Source organism: Branchiostoma lanceolatum, chromosome 9 (genome assembly GCF_035083965.1).
Source record: "Branchiostoma lanceolatum isolate klBraLanc5 chromosome 9, klBraLanc5.hap2, whole genome shotgun sequence".
Classification (NCBI taxonomy): Eukaryota; Metazoa; Chordata; class Leptocardii; order Amphioxiformes; family Branchiostomatidae; genus Branchiostoma; species Branchiostoma lanceolatum.
Window position 1 is genome coordinate 3,228,321 of NC_089730.1, and position 27,637 is coordinate 3,255,957.

General features: G+C 41.4%; 1 protein-coding gene and 1 long non-coding RNA gene across 2 annotated transcripts; one reads left to right on the forward strand and one right to left on the reverse strand.

The window, feature by feature from the left end:
• Positions 1–6,465: 6,465 nt before the first annotated feature.
• Positions 6,466–10,043, forward strand: LOC136441411 (zinc finger protein 436-like). Its single transcript, XM_066437693.1, has 2 exons — positions 6,466–6,534; positions 7,017–10,043. Exon 2 carries the CDS (start codon positions 7,030–7,032, stop codon positions 7,822–7,824), a length of 795 nt encoding a protein of 264 aa, XP_066293790.1. The 5' UTR covers positions 6,466–6,534; positions 7,017–7,029; the 3' UTR covers positions 7,825–10,043.
• A 7,342-nt stretch (positions 10,044–17,385) lies between these two features.
• On the reverse strand, positions 17,386–22,116 carry LOC136441439 (uncharacterized). The gene is made up of 2 exons (XR_010756892.1): positions 21,834–22,116; positions 17,386–18,445 (listed from the first exon to the last, which is right to left on the reverse strand). It is a non-coding gene; the product is annotated as an uncharacterized lncRNA (long non-coding RNA).
• Positions 22,117–27,637: the final 5,521 nt, after the last annotated feature.

Consider the following 27,637-nt stretch of genomic DNA (forward strand, 5'->3'; position numbering starts at 1 on the left):
ATAACCAGCTGCGTCGCGCCGCGTATCTGCCAATAGATTGCACTGCTACACGGCACGAAATCCGGTATTTAAGCATGCTTAAACGCAGCGTAAACGTGACGTTTATTCACTATTTCCGCAACTTAACGACCCCTATACGTCTGCTTAAAGATTGCATTTAAGGTGTCCTTTCCGGAAGTGCGTTTATGTACGTATTTTCACTCATTCACGTGTATTTACGTAACTATTCGACGCGTAAAGGCGTCGTTATGGACAATCTTTCCGTACCTTTACGGAAGATCCAACACGAAAAGTATGCGTTTCTTGAGACCTTTCCGTAACCTTTCGCCCATGTTTATAATCCGTTTTCGTCAAGATTTTCTCTACGCTTATGTGCCGTTCACGCAGCCTGAAAGGCAACTTAAAATCATACCTTTCCACGGGCTTTCCGTGATCTTTTTACGACCTTAACGCCCTACAAACGTGGTCTCTACAATGCGTAAAGGCGTCGTTATGGACAATCTTTCCGTACCTTTACGGAAGGTCCAACACGAAAAGTATGCGTTTCTTGAGACCTTTCCGTAACCTTTCGTTCATGTTTATAGTACGTTTTCGTCACAATTTCCTCTACGTTTATGTGCCGTTCACGCAGCCTGAAAGGCAACTTAAAATCATACCTTTCCTCGGGCTTTCCGTGATCTTTTTACGACCTTAACGCGCTACAAACGTGGTCTCTACAATGCGTAAAGGCGTCGTTATGGACAATCTTTCCGTACCTTTACGGAAGGTCCAACACGAAAAGTATGCGTTTCTTGAGACCTTTCCGTAACCTTTCGTCCATCTTTATAATCTATTTCCGTCACGATTTCCCTACGTTTATGTGCCGTTCACGCAGCCTGAAAGACTACCTAAAGCTATACCTTTCCTAGTGTTTTCCGTAGCCTTTTTATGAGCTTAACATGCTAAAAACACGAGCTAAACGTGCTAAAAACACGAGCTTAACGTGCTAAAACGTAGTCTCTACAATAAGTTTCCTTTTCATTATACAGTATCTAATTTGATCCTTTACTTTATTTGCTACGGATAGCTTAACCATTCCGAACCCTTACATAGACAGGTAAATATGAATATGAAAGGCAACAGGACCGGTAAAAGTTTAGAACAATTTATTTGAAAGATGATAACACTGCACAAAAACGTGTTACGCCATTATAGCGAGACCCCTCCCCAACTTAACGAATATACACATATAAAATGGAATAAATGATTTCTTACATGGACAGCTAGTTTAATTAAAACACGTCACCTTATCATTAATAAACGATTCAGGCTATTCCTTACCCCAACTATTAACTATTACAATGTGCTTCCAAGTTTTAACACTAGCTAACTATTACATCGACACCAGAACGTAACCCCTAACACTAACTAACCCTACGTCTAACTTTTCTTCCCTCCCGTGTCTTATTAGCCGTTAAATTTACCAGGCTCCGCGGATCGCTAGGAAAATAGTAGAAATTGGCCAAATAGAGTGAATTGTAACAGTACAATCATTCTGGGTTGAATAACATTTACTAGGTACTTGCGGTTTCGTCATCGGTCGTCATATTCTAACTTGTACTTGACGCGGTCAACGAGGGATCAATCTCACATTGTCGGTAGATTCTCCCTTCACCATTTTGCGACATTTCCAAGTCCACGATTCCGGTCCCAGTGTTGGGCGAGACGACAGGGATAGTTCCTGTCAAGACAGGTAGACAGGTTCCGATTTCACTCACGCTAATCTCCAAACAGATCTATAGGTTTCATCAAGACCGTATCAAACTGGCAGAGAAAGTACTTGGATTTCTATACATACAAGCTCCTTCTTTCAGTTGGATACGGTCTTTGCAATCCATTGGGCCTGGTTGGAGGCTAACTCACGCCGTTGTTTACTTGGTGACCGTTGTCTCCACTGGTACCGGGTGGATTTGGAGATACAACAAAGTCCCGAATCGCGTGCCCGCATGCTCCGTTCAGCATCTCCACCCTCCTTGGTTTCACCCAGGAAGTATAATCCTATGAAACCTCCTTGGTTTCACCAAGTTGTACAGACTAGTGTCCTTGTCCCAGCTTTACGTTTTTCCGTCCGGGTTCCGGGTGGTAAGAAGAACGTCGTGGCCATAACTTGTGGGTTGAAACGACTGAGTTCAAACATCCTTCATGAGCTGTCTTCGCTGTAAAAAAAATAACTGTCTCTGGGATATACGGTTAATTTGAAAAAGCCACCCTTTTCTCTGATTGGGTAATGCCCTGTCACATGGCATTCCACTAGTAAATATGGAGATGTTGCATTACCATCTGAACGTACCGCCCCAGCTTGTTTACGACTTCACACTGTATAAATTTGCAATTGAAAAGCAGACGTCCTTGCGTTTCGCTTTTGCCCCGAACACAACAACTGACGCGAGCGACAATAGAAAATACTGTTAGCGGTGATCTTTCTAGAAGTTACTTGTAGATTATGACATGGAAAACTGCGTGAGAACACGCATTATTTGACGATTTTTGATACAAACAAAGGAACAAATACACAAATCTGCCAAAACGTGCCGGCGGCGCGGTCTCGATCCGCGGACTGAGCCAATTTGTGCGGCGGCCGAAGACAGTATGCCCGCCGACCTATAGATTAGCAATCCGGCGGGAGTCGTTAGCTCAATGTTCCGCGTTGTTTTCTAAAACTGAGAGCACAGTCAACCCAGCCTAAGGTTATCGGAAAGGTAAAAATAACGGCGAGGATAAACGCTCGCTTTCCGACAGCTTTTCTCTACCTAAACATAAGAGTGGGTTATGTAAACTGAGCCTATATGTAACGGAATAATATCGGAAAGATAGAAATAACGGCGAGGGAAAACGCCCGCTTTCCAACAGCTTTTCTCTACCTAAACATAAGAGTGTATATAAGAGTGGGTTATGTAAACTGAGCCTATATGTAACGGAAGGATATCGGAAAGGTAGAAATAACTGCGAGGGAAAACGCCCGCTTTTCGACAGCATTTCTCTACCTAAACATAAAAGGGGGGAGGTCTCCCCCCTTCTATGTAAACCGAACCTATATGTAACGGAAGAATATCGGAAAGGTAGAAATTACTGCGAGGGAAAACGCCCGCTTTCCAACAGCTTTTCTCTACCTAAACATAAGAGGGGGGAGGTCTCCCCCCTTCTATGTAAACCAAGCCTGAAGGTAACGGAATGATATCGGAAATGTTGAAATTACTGCGAGGATAAACGCCCGCTTTCCGTCAGCTTTTCTCTACCTAAACATAAAAGGGGGGAGGTCTCCCCCCTTCTATGTAAACCGAACCTATATGTAACGGAAGGATATCGGAAAGGTAGAAATAACTGCGAGGGAAAACGCCCGCTTTCCGACAGCTTTTCTCTACCTAAACATAAAAGGGGGGAGGTCTCCCCCTTCTATGCAAACTGAACCTATATGTAACGGAAGGATTTTGGAAAGGTAGAAATAACTGCGAGGGAAAACGTCCGCTTTCCGAAAGCTTTACTCTACCTAAACATAAAAGGGGGAGGTCTCCCCCCTTCTATGTAAACCGAACCTATATGTAACGGAAGGATATCGGAAAGGTAGAAATAACTGCGAGGGAAAACGCCCGCTTTCCGACAGCTTTTCTCTACCTAAACATAAAAGGGGGAAGGTCTCCCCCTTCTATGCAAACTGAACCTATATGTAACGGAAGGATTTTGGAAAGGTAGAAATAACTGCGAGGGAAAACGTCCGCTTTCCGAAAGCTTTACTCTACCTAAACATAAAAGGGGGAGGTCTCCCCCCTTCTATGTAAACCGAACCTATATGTAACGGAAGGATATCGGAAAGGTAGAAATAACTGCGAGGGAAAACGCCCGCTTTCCGACAGCTTTTCTCTACCTTAACATAAAAGGGGGGAGGTCTCCCCCCTTCTATGTAAACCGAGCCTAAAGGTAACGGAAGGATATCGGAAAGGTAGAAATAACTGCGAGGGAAAACGCCCGCTTTCCGACAGCTTTACTCTACCTAAACATAAAAGGGGGGAGGTCTCCCCCCTTCTATGTAAACCGACCCTATATGTAACGGAAGGATATCGGAAAGGTAGAAATAACTGCGAGGGAAAACGCCCGCTTTCCGACAGCTTTTCTCTACCTAAACATAAAAGGGGGGAAATAATATAACTGCTGTTTTTTGTAAGCTGTAGCATAAACACGGATCAAAGAAGATCAACTCCGACGAAGATAGGTATGGACTGTATGTCTAATATTGCTACAAAGTAGACGTACAATGTGCGTACACATGCATGGTGCGTTGTTTAAAAAAAAAACTGTAACAGAAATGACTTAAGCGGGATCGGTGTTTACTGCAAATGGGTGTATCTTAAAGATCGAAGACCGTTTCGGGTATATCAGCTATTCTCCAAGATTTCGAAAATTGAGGCACTATTAGTCCCCAGGAGAGAATATATCTGCTTGGAGAATATATTGGTTACTGATGTACCATAATGTTTCATCTATACGATGTATATAAGGATGCTTAAAGTCCATGGAAAGATATAGTATGCATTTAATTCATGTTAACGAACGCGGAAAGGTTGCGGAAAGCTCAAATCTTACTTTCAGCGGCATTAACGGCCCCGTAAACTCTGCTGAAATATTTTCCGACCTTTAATTCTTGTTTCCGTCATTCGGAAAGTTTGCTTAAATATTCGATTTCGTGCTGTGCTACAACCGCTACTACAGCGAGACAAAACCTGACGCCAGTTAGAAATAAATATTACGGACTGACTTGAACATGTTTATACCACGGATATACTAATATATTGTCTATTCCATTATGTATTTTGTGTGAATATAGTAGTAATCTATTGTATATGTATATCGAAATCGCACACAAATTTATAAAATTATTAACCTGGCCGATGACGGTTCAAATCAAACCTGGTGTGGATGTAGCCTGACTACATCGCGCTCCTAGCGGCTCGCCCGACGATGACGCTCCCAAGAGGGGGTCATTAACCTCTGCCAGGGAGAGCTTGTGTAAACACAGGCTAGAGGTGGATGTACAAAAATGAAATTGAAAACCACAAACGAATATTGTAACAATCAGTGTGTACGAAAGCTGTGATACGATTGCACGCTCTCACCGACTTGCAAGAAGATACGAGTACTAGTGCAACACCTGATCAACTCGGAACACTTAATCTTGTAATTACTGACACAGTTTTATGTTATTGTTGTGCCATGATTCCCAAAAATGTGTTTTCCTTTGTGATATTCTATACTGAAGTGGACTACAAAGCCAGTCACAGAAAGATGAAGTAACCGATGTTCTGTGGAGTTAGCAGGTAATTTTTAGCCTCTAGCTAACAGGCTCCGCGCGATCGCTGGGAAAATAGTAGAAATCGGCCAAATAGAGTGAATAGTATGCCAGGGGTAGTCCGCTATACAGTGAAGCTCAATAGACGATCTACGGAGAAAACATATAAAAACATGTTAACATGCTAGCGGCAAGTTAGTTTAGTCCAGGAAGCAGTAGGGAACCTCAGTTAAGACTGATGTCATCATAGCCAGTATCACGTAGTCATAGTCATTCCATCAAAGACTCTGAAGCCGTGAGGATCCGTGTTTCGCCGTGATAACACCTAGCAGTCCATTGGAGTGTTACATTTTGGCAAGTATTGCCTATGACTACATTTACCGGTAACTTTCAGTAGTAGTGGGCAACCTCAAGCAAACCGTACACACTCACACAACATCTTCAGAAAAGAGGCTGTAGCCGCGTATAGTTCCCGTTTAGACCTTCATTCGAGCCCACACCGACATGTTTCGCCTGTGTGTGGCTTTCTCAAGGATTAAGGCTCGAATGAGCACAGTACAGTGTGTTCTGGCTTTTATAGGCCATTAGTGCAAGGTGCCCTAGTTGGCTTAACCAATTCACAGTACAGCAAATATCGTGGTAGTGCACTCTGTATTTCTACTCTGTATTTCTACATTTACCGGTAATCATATAGACTACAATTTAACCGAAATCCGAGCGAGGCAAACACCGCCGAGAGCGACACAGCCCAATGCTTCTTAACTACTTCGTGAAGTATTTTAGAATGCATGGTCCATTATGAATGGGTTGCATGTGGAAGAGTGTTGTTCAAATTTAAGGGGGTTAAATAGGGAAATCTCAATTTATAACTGGGATGACTTTGCAGTAGATCACTTTTGGGCTGAAGTATTTTCTTGATATTTCAATTTCCCCAAGTTTTATTTTGGGGCAGTCCATTTTTTGCATGGAGAGGAGTATGGCTAAAAATGCTGTATTTGCTCGCAAATGTTGCCTATCTAGTTTCTACTTCTTTTCATGTAGTCTGATCTTATCTCATGCAAATCAGTGCATCTCACACTATACTACCTTTTGTTTAATGATTAACATAGCCCGTTGAACCGGTTTTATCCACCCTGTCAGTCACTATATAAACCCGTCATCAACTGCCCTGTTCCTGCCAGTAACGACGCTGAAGCCGTGAGTGTTGTATTTCGGTAAGTACTATGACTTCATTTACCTGTACTTATTAATCTATCCGTGCCATAGCCATATGAAGCATGTAATTCTAAAGAGTAAAATTCAACAAAAATCTTAAGGTATACACCGCCCAAAGCAACTCACAACCCAATTCCTCGTAGCTACGTGTATACTAGGTTATTTCATCCAGGTTGCAGCTAATTCCGACCGCGGGTAAAATTTTAAAATGTTGAAAATATATGTCCTTTTAGCAGTTATACAAATTTTCATCTTTGTCTTTTCCTACATTTGTTTTACCTTTAACAAGGCCAATGCGAATCATATTGTCGTGCGACGCATGAGACAGTTGTGAAATTTTATCTGTTTAACCGGTCAGGAACAAAACATCGTTCACACTGCCTTCTTTTTCTCTGTGATATGCTCCATTTTCAACATTCCTTTATCCACTCCGATTTATCGTAACTATTTCGTAATATTATCCAAAATGTGTTTTTTACAGCTATTCACTGATCATGGACAGCAGATCCGAAGAGATATCGGACAAGTCTGGAGAACCTTCGACATACATCCACCAACAGTACGGAGTTGACGGTTGTAATAACCATAGCAAGAAGAACAAAGTTGAGAAACAGTACAGCTGTGAGGAGTGCACTAAGCACTTCAATAGGGCAGGCAATCTGAAGAGGCATATGAAGACTCACACTGGTGAGAAACCGCACGTGTGTGAGGTGTGCAACAGGCAGTTTAGTGAGCTGAATAGTCTAAAGGAACACATCCGAACTCACACAGGGGAGAAACCGTACCATTGCGTAGAGTGCAATCTAAAGTTTAGTCAACCCGGCGGACTGAACAGACACATGTGGACTGACACTGGTGAGAGGCCCTACCGGTGTGAGGAGTGTAGCAGGCGATTTTCTGGACTCAGCATTCTGAAGGCACATATACGAACTCACACGGGCGAGAAACCATACAAGTGTAAAGAGTGCAGCATGCAGTTCAGTCTACAGGGTCCTCTGACAGCGCACATGCGGACGCACACGGGGGAAAGACCCTACGGGTGTGGGGAGTGTGGCAAGCAGTTCATTGCATTGTCAAATCTCAAAAGACACATGCGGACTCACACTGGTGAAAAACCTTACAAGTGTGAGGCGTGCAGCAAGAAGTTCGGTGATCTATATTCTCTGAAAGTTCACATTAGAATCCACACTGGTGAGAAACCGTATAGCTGTGAGCAGTGCAGCAAACAGTTCAGTAAGCTGTCCGGTCTGAAGAGACACATGCGGACTCACACTGGCGAGAGACTCTAAAATGAATTAAAAGGTGGCAACAAGTGGCTCAATAAGTCACATAAGAAACAATGGTTGTTTTGAATGTAAGCTTTTTAATGTGTATCCAACTGTAATACCCTTGTGACCTCTTATTACTGTTTTTAACACAGGGATATATACGACTTAATCGTAATTAAATAACAGTGGCATAACCCGATCTCACACAAGCAGCTCGCTGTCTCCCGCGAAATCCAACACCTTTGACGTAACGCCCGTTCCCTTCGAACACCATATCGAACATATAGAACCCCCTGTTCTATTTGGAACACCTCCGTCAAAACAGCGCTAGTAGGACTCGGCGCGGCACATGCAACATTCGTGGAGGAGACAAATTCCAAACCTTTTGATTGAAACATTTAGAATGTAATACAATCGAAATCATGGCCTACAAAACAATTTTGTACTTATACATACAGCTGAGATGAGATACATGATTGGGTAGAAAAATAGACCTTGCACTCCCCGAAATGCTCCGTAGTGGAACATTTTGAACCGTGCCGGTGGCCAGGCACGCGGCCGAACTCGAACACGAATTTTCAAGCCTGGGCTGCTTTAACCCAACAGAGCTACTGAGTTGGTGAACTTCTTTTCTAAGATGTTGTAGTTTTGCCATTTGCCTTTTTGTTCATTCATTTTTTTATTGGTTTTTCAAATAAGAATAGCAACTAAGATAAGTGAACCATCAAGCGGGAAACGATATTGTTCAGATAAAGTGATAATGATGTAATATTCATTACAATATTCTGCCTTTTAAAGTACAACTGGAATTTGTCTAAATTACTCATTGAAGTTCTAGTGTCACTGTCTTTGTATTGGACTTATCGCTAGGAATATAGCAGATCCTTAGCGTGTAGAACAAGCTGTAGTAGACATGTTACTTATAAATGTGTTTCAATTTTTATATTATTGTATGTCTTTATTGTGCACCAGTTTTAAGTCCTTAAACATGTATGTACTGCTAATTAATGTATCACCATGCATGTACTATCGTTTAATGTATCACTATGTATATACCACTGATTAATGCATCACTTTGTATGTACTACTGATTAATGCATCACTATGTATGTACCACTGATTAATACATCACTATGTATATACCACTGATCAATGCATCACTATGTATGTACCACTAATTAAAGCATCACTATGTATATACCACTGATTAATGCATCACTATGTATGTACCACTGATTAATGCATCACTAGGTATGTACCACTGATTAATGCATCACTATGTATGTACCACTGATTAATGTATCACTATGTATGTACCACTGATTAATGCATCACTATGTATATACCACTGATTAATGCATCACTATGTATGTACCACTAATTAATGCATCACTATGTATGTACCACTAATTAATGCATCACTACGTATGTACCACTGATTAATGCCTCACTATGTATGTACCACTTATTAATGCATCACTATGTATATACCACTAATTAATGCATCACTATGTATGTACCACTGATTAATGTATCACTATGTATGTACCACTGATTAATGCATCACTATGTATATACCACTGATTAATGCATCACTAGGTATGTACCACTAATTAATGCATCACTATGTATGTACTACTGATTAATGTATCACTTTGTATGTACCACTGATTAATGCATCACTAGGTATATACCACTGATTAATGCATCACTAGGTATGTACCACTAATTAATGCATCACTATGTATATACCACTGATTAATGCATCACTATGTATGTACCACTGATTAATGCATCACTTTGTATGCACTACTGATTAATGCATCACTTTGTATGTACTACTGATTAATGCATCACTTTGTATGTACTACAGATTAATGCATGACTATGTGTGTACTACTGATCAACTTCATATGAATGTGCTACTGATTAATTCATCAATATGTATGTACTACTAATTAATGTATCACAATGTATGTACCACTGATTAATGTATCACTATGTATGTACTACAGATAAATATATCACTATGTATGTACTAGTGATCGATGCATTGCTATGTATGTTCTAGTGATTGATGTATTGCTATATATGTACTATCGATTAATATATCACTACGTACATACTGATTGATGTATTACTGTGTGTATGTACTACTGATCAATGTACTACTACGTATGATATATTACTATGTATGAACTTTGTATGCACCGTTGATAAATCACAATGTATGTACTTACTGATTGTTGTTTTACTACATATGCTGTATTATTACCTTCGCCGAGAAAGTTATGCAGAGGGTAGCGTTTGTATGTATGTATGTATGTTTGTAGTGGCACAGCATAACTCCAGAACGCCTTGATGGATTGTCTTGGTATTTGGTATGTTGGTAGGTTTTGATGAGACCTGAAAACGATTAGATTTTGGGCCCCCTAGCGGCTTCTTACGGTACTGCAGCTAAACTTCCTGTTTTGATATCGCGTGTTCTGGACATGCTATGGAACTGATTTTTGAGTGGTAGATAGATCTTTGGACAGAGATTACTGCATCACTACCTCAGGACGCTAGGGCAGCAAGTTCTCTTTCAACCTTCAAAAGAATATCGCATCAGTAACTGAACGGCTATGGACACAACGATTTGACGAATTATTATTTGTTATTATTGTTTATTCATTACTTATCTATTCTTTGCATTATTGTTGTAATTTTGAATCACCTTGGTTGACCAAGCATTAAGTTATTTATTGTTATTTTGACCCCTGGACATGCCCTCATCTCGACCTCCATGAAAAGCGGCCCTGATGGCCGATTGGAGCATTTTTTCGAGTTTAAATAAAGGCACAAACAAACAAACAGAGTAAGTGGTGTGGGTTTGGGCCCCCTAGCGGCTTTTTTTGGAACTGCAGGAGCAGGTTTTGCGTCTGACTTTGAAAGGGAATAACTCAAGAAGGGCTTGATGGATGGTAATGATTTTTGGTAGGTAGATAGCTTGAGTGATGATGTACATGATTAGATACTTCTTATGCAAATCAGTATCTAATTTGCATAATTAATGAGGAAAGTTTATACAGCCGCCAAATTCCATGATAGGACTCTGAAACATGTGTCCATATGTAACTGAGGAAGAGAGAAATATTAATTGATATGAACTATGCAAATGAACACCTCATTTGCATAATGTATGAGAAAATACTATGACAAGATGGCCTTCATGGATTGTCATGATTTTTGGTATGTTGATAGCTTGTGTGATGCTTAGTATGATTGGACGATAATTATGCAAATCAGATTCTAATTTGCATAATTAATGAAGCAACTGTAAAAATCTGCTTTCTTCCATGATATGCACTGCATGGAAACAAAGATTTCCACAAGTTTGCAAGCTTGGGCACTATGGTGAAACCCAACATTTCCTTGCTGTGTACACGGCTTTCCTACACCCGTGTCACCAAGATTGGACACATGTGCACACAAAAGTGCACACAAAGTGTCCAAAGTTTCCCACCTTAGGAAACATCTTGTGCCGGGAATAATTAACCATGATAATAGAGACTTGTGAAGTGCGTGAAAATTTACCTCGAGCAAGGAGCGCCTTGCCTGAGTAATTGTTTAATCTTTTTGTCCTGGGTAAAATGACGTAAACGTATGATTCTTTAAAACCTCATTGTGTAAACCCCTGATACGTGTTTAATACGTTACATAACTGGGAAAGCCTAAAATACTGGTGCCAAACGATAACGCGTTAAATGTGTGGCATGGCGTTGTATTGAAAACAAAACGAATGCTCTCATGATTTCACTCTTATAAACATTGCCGTATGGGTCGGAGTCGTTGATTCAGGAGAACTCCAGCATATTGCCTGCTTTGCGTTTTCATTGTAAACATTGGCGTCTCTTTGTGCAATTTTGACTCCCATTTGTCTGACTCTAAGCCTGAGTCACGTTGTAAACAAATTTAAGACAACACGACGTACCAACGCGGAGTATAATTAGCATATCATTGTTCCCAAATTAAACCACAGAACTCGATATCTAACATTGAAGTTCTTGTTTCACGTCACTGCTCCATAGGTATAAGATATACGGGTGATTTGGGTTCGAAACCTTATCCCCAAACCTGGACCGTACGTCATCGACATAGCCTCTAAAAGGCCCCGAGGATGACTGGGGATAATAGTAGAAATTGGCCAAATAGATCAACGGTTGAATAGTATGCTAAGGGAGTCGGCTACGGAGAGAGGGTTCAACTTGCAAGCAAATATTCTCACTGTAGCCGGCGAAGTTACTTTATCATTGACCATTCGCGATCTTCTGTATTTGGGTCTATGATCTACGAGTTGATTTGAATCTGTGCTTTTATGAAATAGTCATTTGCTCGTTGCAAAAATAAACACCGATTTGATGTGTATTGTGCTGTCTGGGCTTTTGTTTCTATGACAAGGGCGACAAAAAACTGAACGTAAATCTTATCTTTCTGTATTAATTTTCTGTACCGACTGTGATGTTCGTTCAAGTCACATGAATCTAGACTGCTATGTGTATCACTTTGATTAATAGAAAGATTAACTACGTCACACGCGAACTATTATCGACATAGGTCCGTGTCTCCGTAAAACACACACAAATACATGTAACATGTTCACCTTGCACTGAATGGCGTCCATTGCCTTTTAGTAAATGTTGTTTTGGAACATGACATGTTATATATTTGACTTGATGTATTCTAATTTCCTCGCCGGCTATATCGTCGATAGAACGATTTACTTGCAACTTTTACTGTTAACATACTAATTGATCAGGCTGTCGTCATTATTCATAAGACACGCCGCATGTTTTAACACCGTCCTTGGCAGGTATTGTTAATCTGTGAAAAATCAGTAATCAGGCTGCTCAAAACAGAATGTATGCAATAGACATACACGGTGTTTCACAAGTAATTATGTCTGTGTCAATGCAAATTCTAGTAAAAGAAAAGGGACATCCAATAGTATTTCTCGGCTATCACGTGGTTTAAAAAACAGGGACCAATCAAGGTTCTTGTCACCATTTTCAAATCTTTCAGTATGTATTTGAGGAGCCTGTGTCGCTGTGTGCAGATGTGTGTTGTTGCTATCTCTGTGTCTGGATACTAGCATTATTCGACTCCTGCCTGGGATTATTTTGAGCTTGGTTTCTATTCTACGACAAGACTGATGCAAGGCGTTTGAACACAGAACATCGCGACAGGGAGCTACCTTTGTGACTTCCTTGTAAAGCCACGGATGTTATATGGACAAATAACCTCCTTGGTAAAGCAAGACAGTCCGGACTTTTGACTACGGCTTCGCCCCGGACTTTTCAACCCGTGTCGGATAAAGAATGTGGACATTACAACGGCGTGTCTGTCTGGATACAGTAAAGCAACGAGCGACGAGTCATACGGACTACTTAGTATGCTTCCCTCCAGGATAGGTTTAAGTCCGATACTACTGCGCCAGTGGACAATTCAGCCTGACTACCACAGTTCGATGAAAACGATGACTTTCTGCCTCTAGAGGGCAGCAGTTAGACAGAATTGTAGACAACAACATTTGAAATCCATGTAGAATTCGAAATTATCAATGCATGTAGCTGTTAACCTAATAGATTTGTTAGAGTTTTGTACCTGTTTCTAAATAATGTTAGATGTATCTGGATTCTTTTGTTAATTTTCATTTAGACACTTCGTACGTTTTCACCTTTTGTCTTGGTATTGTTAGCTTAGTCTGTGTGTAACTGTGAACCGTTTAAAAGACTGCAAGTGTAAATGTAAATGAATGTAATTGAGAGAATATATCGGCTGGAATGTATTGGTTGTTATTTATCTCTAATAGTGAATAAAATGTCAATCTATCATGAACTTTACGAACAATGATTTCGTGTGCTTTCGGTATGACGAGGTGGTATAAGGGAGGGGGCTGGGAGGGGGCAGGGGGGTGCCCGGAGGGGGGGGGGGGTTCGGGGCGTAGTAGCATAGCAACGACACTACTTTCAATGACAAAAGGTATTTTGAAGGAGTACCCGGATGTGTCTGGACGGCCCGCGCGGTTATACCAACAGGAAAAGATAATTAGGTGATAATTACGCGATAATTACTGCTAAATTATGCACCACTCGTTCGCACACAAAGGCCGACACATGTAGTTTCCACACATGTCCACACGTTTACACACTTGTGCGCACAGGTTTACATCGAAGGACACAAAGTGTACACGACAGTGGTCCGTTTACACAGATGTGCATAGGTTCCCCAAAAGGGACACATCGCGTTTCCACTGTGGGAACTCATTGAAACCCGCGGAAATTAGGGATTTCCTAGCAGGTATACACAGGTTTTCAAAGCGGAAATCTGTCTGTTCAAGCAGTGCTAAATGGCCCCTCATATAGGCCTTGCCCTGGGTCTACCCCTATGCCAGGCCCTGAAGTGCAAAGCTATCGCTATCTCGGCAACCGTTCGGATGTTTGCAATAAGCTTTGGTACACTTCTTCAACTAAACCTGTTACATTGCATGAACAAAAGAAAACCAAGGTCAAGGTCGTCTTAAGGTCGCAGAACACAGTATTAATGGGCGACCCCCGTGGACAATAGTAGTTCGGGTACGAAGTAGTGCGTCACATTGCTTGAAAAGGCCGTAGTTTTTTTTCTGTGCACGTTAGCGAGGCTGAAACTGTGGTGAATGGCAGAGGGATACGTCAGTTTTGAGACAGTACGAGTTTGATTAGGATGTTTGTTCGGTCGGGTTGGATTCGCGCCTGGATATTGTTACCGCCCGACTACTGTAAGTCGCCTGCAGTACGTTGACCTCCGCTGGGGGTCATATCAAAGTAGCTTTTAAAAGAGAACGAGCCGGCAAATTTAACCTCATTTTGCAGATATTTTGTAGATTGAACCTTGAAATCAAACATATAAAAATCTTGCACCCTAATTGTGCACCTTTCTATAAATTTTCAAGCGTCGAAGCTTCTCACCTTGGGATCCTTAACTATATAAATCCCTATAGGAGAAATACTGTGGTCTGCAACCTCAATCACGAGTCATTACTTCCGGTGATATCAGGTCAAGGTTTACATACCTAATTACTTCATTGGGACCAAAAAATGGCGGAATGAAGCATCCGGGAAGGTTTTTGGTCTGTCATGTTGGTATATTCATCCATCAGCGTAGTGCCTTCTTTTATTCATCAAACATGACGCAGTGCTTAAATCATCTGCTGTTGTGTAAACTTGTGAGAGCAAAAAAATACAATCATCCAGAAAACAAGGTTATAATAACCTCCTTGGTCTGACTGGATGCTGGGTATTTCAACATGTGTGTGGGGGGGGGGGGGGGCTTCGTTAACAATCTCACGTTGTAATAAAAGTTCTAATGAGCGTTAACTCAACTTGCTGTCGTGTTAGTATCAAAAGGTCAATAATCAATTAAGGTCTTACCAATGTATTGGTATTTTTTGTTGTATCAATAGATAGTTGGATCGTCTCCCAAACCGTCTTTGATGAAGAAAAAATGATAGTCCTGTCACTTGTGAAAATGGCGGGCAAACACAATCAAGGTCTATTACTTCCGGTGGCCAAAGGTCAAATTCTACATTCCTGATTACCTCAAGTAAAACCTGAAATGGGTGAATCTGCATAAGACTCGCAGTATCTTGCCTGTGAGGGTCAGGATATGACAATGGCGAGCATAGAGAACTTGGGGAACGGTATAAAAAGTAAGTTGAACAGTGAACGTGAATAAATCTTCTTGCGGGAGGGGAGTTGTGAATCATTGATTGTGAAACAAAAACAAACAACAACATGCTACATGCGTTAATTCGCAAATAAGACAACCACGAATGCAGCTCGACAAAATAACGATAACAAATGCCAGTTAACAATCTAAAACTACGTTCAAGTTTATTGCAACAACACATTGCATGTCTTCATCTACTGACGAAACCGAAATGTGGTAAGTTAACAAATCTCCGGCATCTCACAATGCACTACGATGATGAACACTGCCTAGGAACATCTTAATGCATCTATGACATGTTTGCTACAACTAATTTTAAGACTAAACGCTCTATAGTGATTAGTCAAACATAAAGTAACAAGTAAAGCTTCGGTAGCTAAAACAGAGAAACCCAGTTAACCAATACAAGGTAATCAGTCATGCAAAAGTCTTATATAACCAGTAAAACTTTTATTGTTACTGTAACAGTTCTTTATCAAACCTACCGCAAATTGACAAATAACTCCAACAAATAGAAAAAAAATTCTACTAACGATGATTTACAAAGGGGATGCCAAACATGAAACGTGTAAAGGAATCCGTGCACATTGGTTGCAAAGATTATCTACGAATTCTTTGAATAAAAGGACGCGTACAATTAGACTATATAGATGTTCAAACTCAATTAACAATAAGAGCGTGTGCGATATCTGTACTAAAAAGAAGAGGTGCAGAGTTTTAACACGATTTATTTGCCACGGAGCAAGAACAAGCAAATGTACTGACTCTTTAAAATAAGACAAAGATATCTACTTCCTCACAGTAACCAACATGTGATATTACCTTGTTAACGTTACTGATCAACCAAACATCTAACCTTATGGCTACTACATGTACATGAGGTCGCACCAGCTAGCCTATTCAATAATGCATTGAATGTTTCATGGATTGATCGTAACATGAACTTCCTTTACTCTTCTCAGATACAAAGGGGTTTCTCAGTAGTCTGTCACAAGCTTCTGCTGTATATTTTTCACACACGCGGTCTGTAACCAGTGTGAGTCCGCATATGTACCTTCAGATTAGACAACGTAGTAAATTGTTTGCTACACTCCTCACATCTGTACGGTTTCTCACCGGTGTGAGTCCGCATGTGTCTCTTCAGGCTAGACAGCTCAATAAACTGCTTGCTGCACTCCTCAACAGAATCCAAAATAATAAGGGAAAATCCATTTTATTCCCTTTTTGACGTCTTGAATTTTGAATTCTCAAGACGACAGCATGTTGAAAATAAAGCTGTTATGGCTGAATTAACACAAATGACAGACATAAGAAAATTAACAAAAAAGGCCTTAGTGTCTACGATTTTTGATTCACCGAGATTTTCGATTAGATTTCCTATGCCGGATCGAGGGGAACCCCCTCTTTAAGGTAGACACGACGGAAATCCTAGGCCAGCAAGAGGGGACTCCCCTCTTGAAGGCAGAAACAACGGAAATCCTAGGCCGGCAAGAGGGGACTAGGCCAGCCAGCAAGAGGGGAATCCCCTCTTGAAGGCAGACACAACGGGAATCCTAGGCCAGCCAGCAAGAGGGGAATCCCCTCTTGAAGGCAGACACAACGGGAATCCTAGGCCGACACGAGGGGACTCCACTCTTGAAGGCAGACACAACGGGAATCCTAGGCCAGCCAGCAAGAGGGGAATCCCCTCTTGAAGGCAGACACAACGGGAATCCTAGGCCGACACGAGGGGGCTCCCCTCTCTCTGGCAGACCGACAAGATGGGCGTCCAATGCCGGACCCGACATGAAGCCACCCTTCATAGAAAAAAAAAAACAAAAAAAAAACAAGGTGAGGTAAAATTGTCAGTTTTTAGTTAAATCACGCACTCACAAACAAATAGAATGTTTTGATGTATTTATTGCAGTTAACATAAAACAAACTCCGAAGCATCCAGGCCAACAATACAGTTATTGTTACAGTTTAAGGATGCAAGATAGAATTAAAACACTGTGCTACAATGAATATTACATTTTTAGTACGTTTTAACTGGTCAATATAACTTTACGGCAATTACTAAAATTAACGTCTCTGAAAACCCAAAATGACTTTATAACTGCAGACGGTGATAGCTCAACTAAGAGACAATCTTAAGCGTTTAGAAAACATCGCTTCCATCTAATCTGTAAACGAAACCTGGACGCTTTTAGCAACTAGCTATAGAAAACCAACTACCCCTGGGACAACGTGTACAACGCTTTAATAGCTTGAAGGAAGCCAACACATTTTCAGAAACGCAGTTTATCATTTTCTTCCTGCCAAAAGAGGTTAACCCCAACCTAAGTGACTACTTGTACATGTAGTAACTATAGATATAATGACCGGTGACAGTCTATCTATACGTCATAACTTGAGAGACATCCGAACTTGTGTAAGTTCTGATTGTAGTCAAACAGTGTTCAATATAGCTATACCACATGTTTAAGAATATCATAACTATAAAGATAAAGCCACGATTGCTTTACGACATCACATGAACACTGAAATTAGTCATCTCAAATGAGAAACTCCATTATGCAATACAGCTCGATGTCATATCATACAATGAAATGTGATGAATAAAACAGCAACAACAATTGATACATGTCAGATATAATGACACACGCATATATACATAATATATTTAAAAACGTATAAGACTTACGAGGCTAAGAGGTGTTCGCCCTGTTCAACATACATGTATTTTCAAGCAAAATATCAATGATAAACTTTAAAAACATGTGGTGGTAACTACAGATGTGGTCAACCGGCCTGTCCACCATAATTAGAATGACTCCAGGAGCTGTCTGCGTTAAGTCCTTTTGGTGGTCCTTTGTCGGTCAACATGTCCTGTAAAATTTGCTTCCGATACCGCGATCTGTAAATAAAATTTTGACTTTGTTTATCAAAAGTTCAATAGTCGAGGCCAGATAAACATTCACATCCTCTTTTTTGAACAAACAAACAAACAAAAAAACAAACAAAAAAACATTGTGCTTGAAATGTATCTGGATTTATATTTTTTTACATGTGAGCTATTATAGCTATTGGGTTTCATAGCCAGAATTGCGGATGAATAACAATTACTCTGTATATCGTTTTAACTCAGTAGCAATTATACAGTTCTTCTTATTGATCACCTGTTTTGCCCTTCCTTTCATGTTGAGTACTCAAATGAACAAATAAACAGTTACAATAACCGTAAACGTTATCTAACTACAAACAACTTTGTACATGAAAATGACGGAACAAACGTACTACCTGCCTCGTGTTATAGAAAGAAATTAACCCATTTTGAACTGTTCCACATTTTGCTTCAGTCGTATATTCCTAGATTCTTCCTGTGGACACGTTGGGTATCGTACTCGACCGCAGTGACTACTGACTTACATATTAATGTCATCCTTGTCACCAAAGACTCTAAGCCTAGTACATGTTTAAGCGTTTATGCGTGTTACTGATTGTGAAACTTTTACTCCTTCTACACTGAAGGTGCCACCCCCCTTTCCCGTGCGATACATTTTTCACAGCACGGGAATTTCTACAGCCAATGACCACAAGTTATGCTTCGACGCGGAAATGTCGAGACTAACCTTCTGTCAAAGAATACCACTTTTCCGGACCTTGGGGAGTCGTCTTATGTCGGTTTGACTGTACTTTATGTACGGAATATACAGTAGAAGCCAATCAATTGCAGCACGGGCTATTGCACAGTTCTGTCAATTGCACTGAATCTCTGAATCCCAAACAAAACGTTTCCTTTTCACACTACTGTTAGTGCGATTACTTCAAGCAGAGGTAAGATCAGGGGTATGTTCGACGGAGTAGGAGACCCAACTCGCCTTCTCAGAGGAGGGAGACCCAACTAAAAACGGAAAAGTAGAAAGACGTACAAAATACCGCGAAAATACCACGAAAATACCCCGGATCTTACCTCTGCTTGGAGAGTAGCTAGGTGCGATCGTTTTTTTTTTTGCACTGTACATCATCGACACGCTCGGCTAAGTGCATGGGAATTCGTCAAACATTGTTTCGAACCTATCATTGTTTGCCATTGTTTCTCTGTCGGAAAGGTCACATGCGATCAACGAAAGGTCGGATGGTTGTGGATAAAGAACCTTGTGGACATTAAAAGAACCTTGTTATTCATTCACTTGCCAACCTGATGAAATTATTCACGAATGTCATGATCTCCAGACTTCTACTCTAACTGTTTCACCGGATCTTGTACACGTTTTGGCCCGAATATCGTCACTCCAGAAGGTCAACACTGGCTTAAAAGATTCTTAAAAGTGCGTCAAATTACTCCTAGTTTCTGGAAATAACTGCGACCTTTCACCGCCTACAATAAACCTTAATCTGCCGTCATACATGCTCCGCCAAGCGTCCATGAGGTCTCCTAAATGCCGACAGAACGTTACAGAAAACAAAATACCCAGATCCTGCGTGCTCCTTACATCTGCTTGGATCATGAAGGGTTACATCATTATACTTTTTCCGGGGCTAATCACTTTCCCGGGCCAATCCCCTACCCGGCGGAGAAGTTGCTTAGTCGCAACGTCGGGCGGCTGGGTCAAATGGTTATCAAACCTCCTTGGTTACCGACACTGGTATCGCACTCGTTATATATTTGTCTTTTTACACTCTTAGATAATCATATTTACGGTGAAGAAGAAAATGGTTGACCCCAACTACATGTATCGTATGCTCTCGTACCTAGAGGAGGGTCGTGCTGGTAATATGAGAACACAACAACGTTTTCTGTTCTCTCGAAGTAGATTCCTTCGGCTAGCATGAGAAAGCCCTACAAAAACACTTAAAAGACGGCGTGGACAATACCGAGGATCTCAGCTTGATAGTGTAACGTTTCATTATGGAAAATGTAGATCTATGCATATCATATATGGGGGTTCTCTGCGCGATTTTTTACACTGGCTTAAAAGTGCGTCAAATTACTCCTAGTTTCCGGAAATTACTGCAACCTTTCACCGCCTACAATGATGAATATTAATCTGCCGTCAAACATGCTCCGCCAAGCGTCCATGAGGTCTCCTAAATCCTGACAGAACGTTACAGAAAATATAATACCCGGATCCTGCGTGCTCCTTACATCTGCTTGGATAATGGAGGTTACATCATTACACTTTTTCCGGGGCTAATCACTTTCCCGGGCCAATCCCCTACCCGGCGGGGGAGTTGCTTAGTCGCAACGTCGGGCGGCCGGGTCAGTTGGTTATCAAACCTCCTTGGTTACCGACACTGGTATCGCACTCGTTATATATTCGTCTTTTTACACTCTTAGATAATCATATTTACGGTGAAGAAGAAAATGGCTGACCCCAACTATTGTATGCTCTCGTACCTAGAGGAGGGTCGTGCTGGTAATATGAGAACACAACAACATTTTCTGTTCTCTCGAAGTAGAGACCTTCGGCTAGCATGAGAAAGCCCTACACAAACGCTTAAAAGACCTCCTAGCCAATACCGAGGATCTCAGCTCGATAGTGTAACTTTTTCATTATAGAAAATGTAGATCTATGCATATATGGGGGTTCTCTACGCGATTTTTTTACACGTGTGTAGATGAGTCACAACCCACCCCCTGGCCCCCCACCGGACAGAAATATTTCTTGCCCCGCCATCACTAGAAGGAAAACACATTTCGGCCATCCTAGAAGTACACGCAAGATAGATGAACTGATAACATACAAGCTGACAGAATACTCGGAGGCACGTCTACGCTTCATAGTGAGATACTTACAGGGTCTTAGAGTAGTTTGTTCAAAGTCATTACTACAAGAGGATGATACAGATAATAGTATTATGATTGTTCCTTAAAGATCAGAAAACTATAAAACTATAAAGACAAATCTAGATCGTTACACACATTGTAACAGCTTTTACGTGTTTCCTTTTCAGTATGGTAAGTTCCGCATCATGTCTGTATGCCAGATTGTTACCAGGATATACACAGGCCATTTTTCACATATGATGAAGGCCGTCAGTCTGCTAGACCCTGAGATTCAAGAAACAACACACGGTCTAACTCGGAAAGGAGGGCCCCGGGACGGTCTTGCAAAATTTCCTTTCGGCCATCCAGTCATCCGGCCAGGCTAAATAAGTCTTGCATGATCTGTAGACAAGAATCCAGGCCTGGCCACCTAACAAAATTTGAACAATCTTTCCCCTAGGTAAACATTTCCTGCACTTATTATAAGAAGTCAGCGTTGTACCATGTGGGATCAAAGAATAAAATGATGACATACCTTTATAGGGAGCATCGTTGCAAAGCAGATATCATAGATGATAGGTACTTTCACAAGTTTCCACAAGGGCCAGCAGACAGACCACAGATACTTTAACATGAATAAGTCTCGCGGCAGTTGAAGTGTAATATTGACGGGAATGGTTATTACATCTGAGTCCCAAAACACCTCTGACTTGACTTCAGAACTCCAAACTGAACTGTGCCTGGCCTTTGTGTGACACCGCTTGTACCTAAACTGGCCCATGTGGGAGTTAAGTGCTGCCGGCCCGGCTGATCTTTTCTCCAGGCGGACCACAGGATATATATAACACACAGCAGATGTGGGTCCATTCTCTCCAAGCAGAGGTTGGTGGGGAAGATTGTGTCCTTTTAGTTACATCCCGTTTTTCGTCCTCTCTGTTCAATGTCGCAGGCTCAAAGGACAAGATGGGGAGAAATATGTCCCTCCCTTGTCACTATTTCCGCAATCTGTGGGGGAGAGCGGACGTAAAACGGTGTATATGATAATCCTCCCCACCAACCTCTGCTTGGAAACGTGCTAAGGTCAATTACACTCTAGCACGCTCCACATGTCGCTGAACCGTGAAACTTGAACGGACTCGGGAGGTATACTTTATGGTCCTTTATCATGAGATAGACGGATGATATGCCAGAGAAGTTAGTCCGCTATCATATAAAGGAGTACACAGGGTGTTTGCGACCTGTACTTCTTAGTGATCCTTAGTGGACTGTCATATAATCTTTGTCTACTTTTTGATTGAAGGGTTAATAGACCCTTTAAAGTTCAATACCGCGCGGAATGTTACTTGCACCTCTGAGGGTTTTGTAAACACGTCTTTTTCCCTTGCAAAGTATTTTTGTTCGGGGAGGGTTTCCTCGCCGATGATACCCGAGCAAGACCATATATGGGTGACGAACCCCTCCGAAATCAGCCGATAAGATCCGATGAAAGAATTGCCGCGCCCGAAGGTTGTACCAGCGTCGACCGGCGAAATAGCTGAGTGCTTTAGATTTTAAAGAATAACTCATGATTTCTTCAATGGATTTTCATAATGGATATACCAGTCCTTATTACATATTAAATGGATTTCCATGCTATTTGGCGGCATTTCAGCATAGAATTACTTTCATTTCAGATCATAGATTATGAACATTGTACACAGTATTAAACCGATATCGTCTTTCGCAGTTAATGTTTGATGTTTGCCCTATGCTAACCCAGTCACGTGACTGAAGTATAAGCTCTGAACGTATCTAGCTCAGACATTTCTCTCCACTTTTTAAAAGTATTGAGTCAAACTGTCCCAACACAACAAGTAGCCTATGATTAAGATCACAGATTTCCTACACCGTTGATATCGGTTGTACTGTAAAAGACGCTTTCAAATTTCTCAACCTTGAACAAAATTTTCTATACCACATGAATTGATACTTTTCCAGCAGAGGTTGGTGAGAAAGATTGTGACTTTTTAAGCCTGGTTGTACATGTCATCCTTTTCAGGCTCTGCCTAAAGTCAAACTGATTACTGGAAGACAGTCAGGCTAGACCTTTTCATCCTATGCCGCGTTTTTTATCGGCTCACCCGTTGGTCCTATGCCCCGTTTTTGTGGGCTCTTCCATTGGAGGAGAGAGCCGCATACGAAAAAAAGGTCACAATCTTCCCCACCAACCTCGAGAATTAGACCCTCATCTGCTATGTTTATCTTGTGGCCCGCCTGGAGATAACATCAGCCGGGCCGGCAGCACTTAACTCCCACAGGGGCCAGTTTGAGAACAAGCGTAGGTACTAGTACCCTCCAAGCAGAGGAGGGGTTTCGGCTGGTTTTTCACGTTTTTTAGGCGGTTTAATCCTTCGAACAATGTTAATGATTTTTGCTCTAAGATGAATGTTATGACAGTCCACTAAGGATCACTAAGAAATACAGGTCAAGTCAGACGTGTTTTGGGGCTCAGATGTAATAACCATTCCCGTCAATATTACACTTCAACTGCCGCGAGACTTATTCATGTTAAAGTATCTGTGGTCTGTCTGCTGGCCCTTGTGGAAACTTGTGAAAGTACCTATCATCTATGATATCTGCTTTGCAACGATGCTCCCTATAAAGGTATGTCATCATTTTATTCTTTGATCCCACATGGTACAACGCTGACTTCTTATAATAAGTGCAGGAAATGTTTACCTAGGGGAAAGATTGTTCAAATTTTGTTAGGTGGCCAGGCCTGGATTCTTGTCTACAGATCATGCAAGACTTATTTAGCCTGGCCGGATGACTGGATGGCCGAAAGGAAATTTTGCAAGACCGTCCCGGGGCCCTCCTTTCCGAGTTAGACCGTGTGTTGTTTCTTGAATCTCAGGGTCTAGCAGACTGACGGCCTTCATCATATGTGAAAAATGGCCTGTGTATATCCTGGTAACAATCTGGCATACAGACATGATGCGGAACTTACCATACTGAAAAGGAAACACGTAAAAGCTGTTACAATGTGTGTAACGATCTAGATTTGTCTTTATAGTTTTATAGTTTTCTGATCTTTAAGGAACAATCATAATACTATTATCTGTATCATCCTCTTGTAGTAATGACTTTGAACAAACTACTCTAAGACCCTGTAAGTATCTCACTATGAAGCGTAGACGTGCCTCCGAGTATTCTGTCAGCTTGTATGTTATCAGTTCATCTATCTTGCGTGTACTTCTAGGATGGCCGAAATGTGTTTTCCTTCTAGTGATGGCGGGGCAAGAAATATTTCTGTCCGGTGGGGGGCCAGGGGGTGGGTTGTGACTCATCTACACACGTGTAAAAAAATCGCGTAGAGAACCCCCATATATGCATAGATCTACATTTTCTATAATGAAAAAGTTACACTATCGAGCTGAGATCCTCGGTATTGGCTAGGAGGTCTTTTAAGCGTTTGTGTAGGGCTTTCTCATGCTAGCCGAAGGTCTCTACTTCGAGAGAACAGAAAATGTTGTTGTGTTCTCATATTACCAGCACGACCCTCCTCTAGGTACGAGAGCATACAATAGTTGGGGTCAGCCATTTTCTTCTTCACCGTAAATATGATTATCTAAGAGTGTAAAAAGACGAATATATAACGAGTGCGATACCAGTGTCGGTAACCAAGGAGGTTTGATAACCAACTGACCCGGCCGCCCGACGTTGCGACTAAGCAACTCCCCCGCCGGGTAGGGGATTGGCCCGGGAAAGTGATTAGCCCCGGAAAAAGTGTAATGATGTAACCTCCATTATCCAAGCAGATGTAAGGAGCACGCAGGATCCGGGTATTATATTTTCTGTAACGTTCTGTCAGGATTTAGGAGACCTCATGGACGCTTGGCGGAGCATGTTTGACGGCAGATTAATATTCATCATTGTAGGCGGTGAAAGGTTGCAGTAATTTCCGGAAACTAGGAGTAATTTGACGCACTTTTAAGCCAGTGTAAAAAATCGCGCAGAGAACCCCCATATATGATATGCATAGATCTACATTTTCCATAATGAAACGTTACACTATCAAGCTGAGATCCTCGGTATTGTCCACGCCGTCTTTTAAGTGTTTTTGTAGGGCTTTCTCATGCTAGCCGAAGGAATCTACTTCGAGAGAACAGAAAACGTTGTTGTGTTCTCATATTACCAGCACGACCCTCCTCTAGGTACGAGAGCATACGATACATGTAGTTGGGGTCAACCATTTTCTTCTTCACCGTAAATATGATTATCTAAGAGTGTAAAAAGACAAATATATAACGAGTGCGATACCAGTGTCGGTAACCAAGGAGGTTTGATAACCATTTGACCCAGCCGCCCGACGTTGCGACTAAGCAACTTCTCCGCCGGGTAGGGGATTGGCCCGGGAAAGTGATTAGCCCCGGAAAAAGTAATGATGTAACCCTTCATGATCCAAGCAGATGTAAGGAGCACGCAGGATCTGGGTATTTTGTTTTCTGTAACGTTCTGTCGGCATTTAGGAGACCTCATGGACGCTTGGCGGAGCATGTATGACGGCAGATTTAGGTTTATTGTAGGCGGTGAAAGGTCGCAGTTATTTCCAGAAACTAGGAGTAATTTGACGCACTTTTAAGAATATTTTAAGCCAGTGTTGACCTTCTGGAGTGACGATATTCGGGCCAAAACGTGTACAAGATCCGGTGAAACAGTTAGAGTAGAAGTCTGGAGATCATGACATTCGTGAATAATTTCATCAGGTTGGCAAGTGAATGAATAACAAGGTTCTTTTAATGTCCACAAGGTTCTTTATCCACAACCATCCGACGTTTCGTTGATCGCATGTGACCTTTCCGACAGAGAAACAATGGCAAACAATGATAGGTTCGAAACAATGTCTGACGAATTCCCATGCACTTAGCCGAGCGTGTCGATGATGTACAGTGCAAAAAAAAAAACGATCGCACCTAGCTACTCTCCAAGCAGAGGTAAGATCCGGGGTATTTTCGTGGTATTTTCGCGGTATTTTGTACGTCTTTCTACTTTTCCGTTTTTAGTTGGGTCTCCCTCCTCTGAGAAGGCGAGTTGGGTCTCCTACTCCGTCGAACATACCCCTGATCTTTCCTCTGCTTGGAGTAATCGCAGTAACAGTAGTGTGAAAAGGAAACGTTTTGTTCGGGATTCAGAGATTCAGTGCAATTGACAGAACTGTGCAATAGCCCGTGCTGCAATTGATTGGCTTCTACTGTATATTCCGTACATAAAGTACAGTCAAACCGACCTAAGACGACTCCCCAAGGTCCGGAAAAGTGGTATTCTTTGACAGAAGGTTAGCCTCGACATTTCCGCGTCGAAGCATAACTTGGGGTCATTGGCTGTAGAAATTCCCGTGCTGTGAAAAATGTATCGCACGGGAAAGGGGGGTGGCACCTTCAGTGTAGAAGGAGTAAAAGTTTCACAATCAGTAACACACATAAACGCTTAAACATGTACTAGGCTTAGAGTCTTTGGTGACAAGGATGACATTATCATGTAAGTCAGTAGTCACTGCGGTCGAGTACGATACCCAACGTGTCCACAGGAAGAATCTAGGAATATACGACTGAAGCAAAATGTGGAACAGTTCAAAATGGGTTAATTTCTTTCTATAACACGAGCCAGGTAGTACGTTTGTTCCGTCATTTTCATGTACAGAGTTGTTTGTAGTTAGATAACGTTTACGGTTATTGTAACTGTTTATTTGTTCATTTGAGTACTCAACATGAAAGGAAGGGCAAAACAGGTGATCAATAAGAAGAACTGTATAATTCCTACTGAGTTAAAACGATATACAGAGTAATTGTTATTCATCCGCAATTCTGGCTATGAAACCCAATAGCTATAATAGCTCACATGTAAAAAAATATAAATCCAGATACATTTCAAGCATAATGTTTTTTTGTTTGTTTGTTTGTTTGTTCAAAAAAGAGGATGTGAATGTTTATCTGGCCTCGACTATTGACCTTTTGATAAACAAAGTCAAAATTTTATTTACAGATCGTGGTATCGGAAGCAAATTTTACAGGACATGTTGACTGACAAAGGACCACCAAAAGGACTTAACGCAGACAGCTCCTGGAGTCATTCTAATTATGGTGGACAGGCCGGTTGACCACATCTGTAGTTACCACCACATGTTTTTAAAGTTTATCATTGATATTTTGCTTGAAAGTACATGTATGTTGAACAGGGCGAACACCTCTTAGCCTCGTAAGTCTTATACGTTTTTAAATATATTATGTATATATGCGTGTGTCATTATATCTGACATGTATCAATTGTTGTTGCTGTTTTATTCATCACATTTCATGTGTA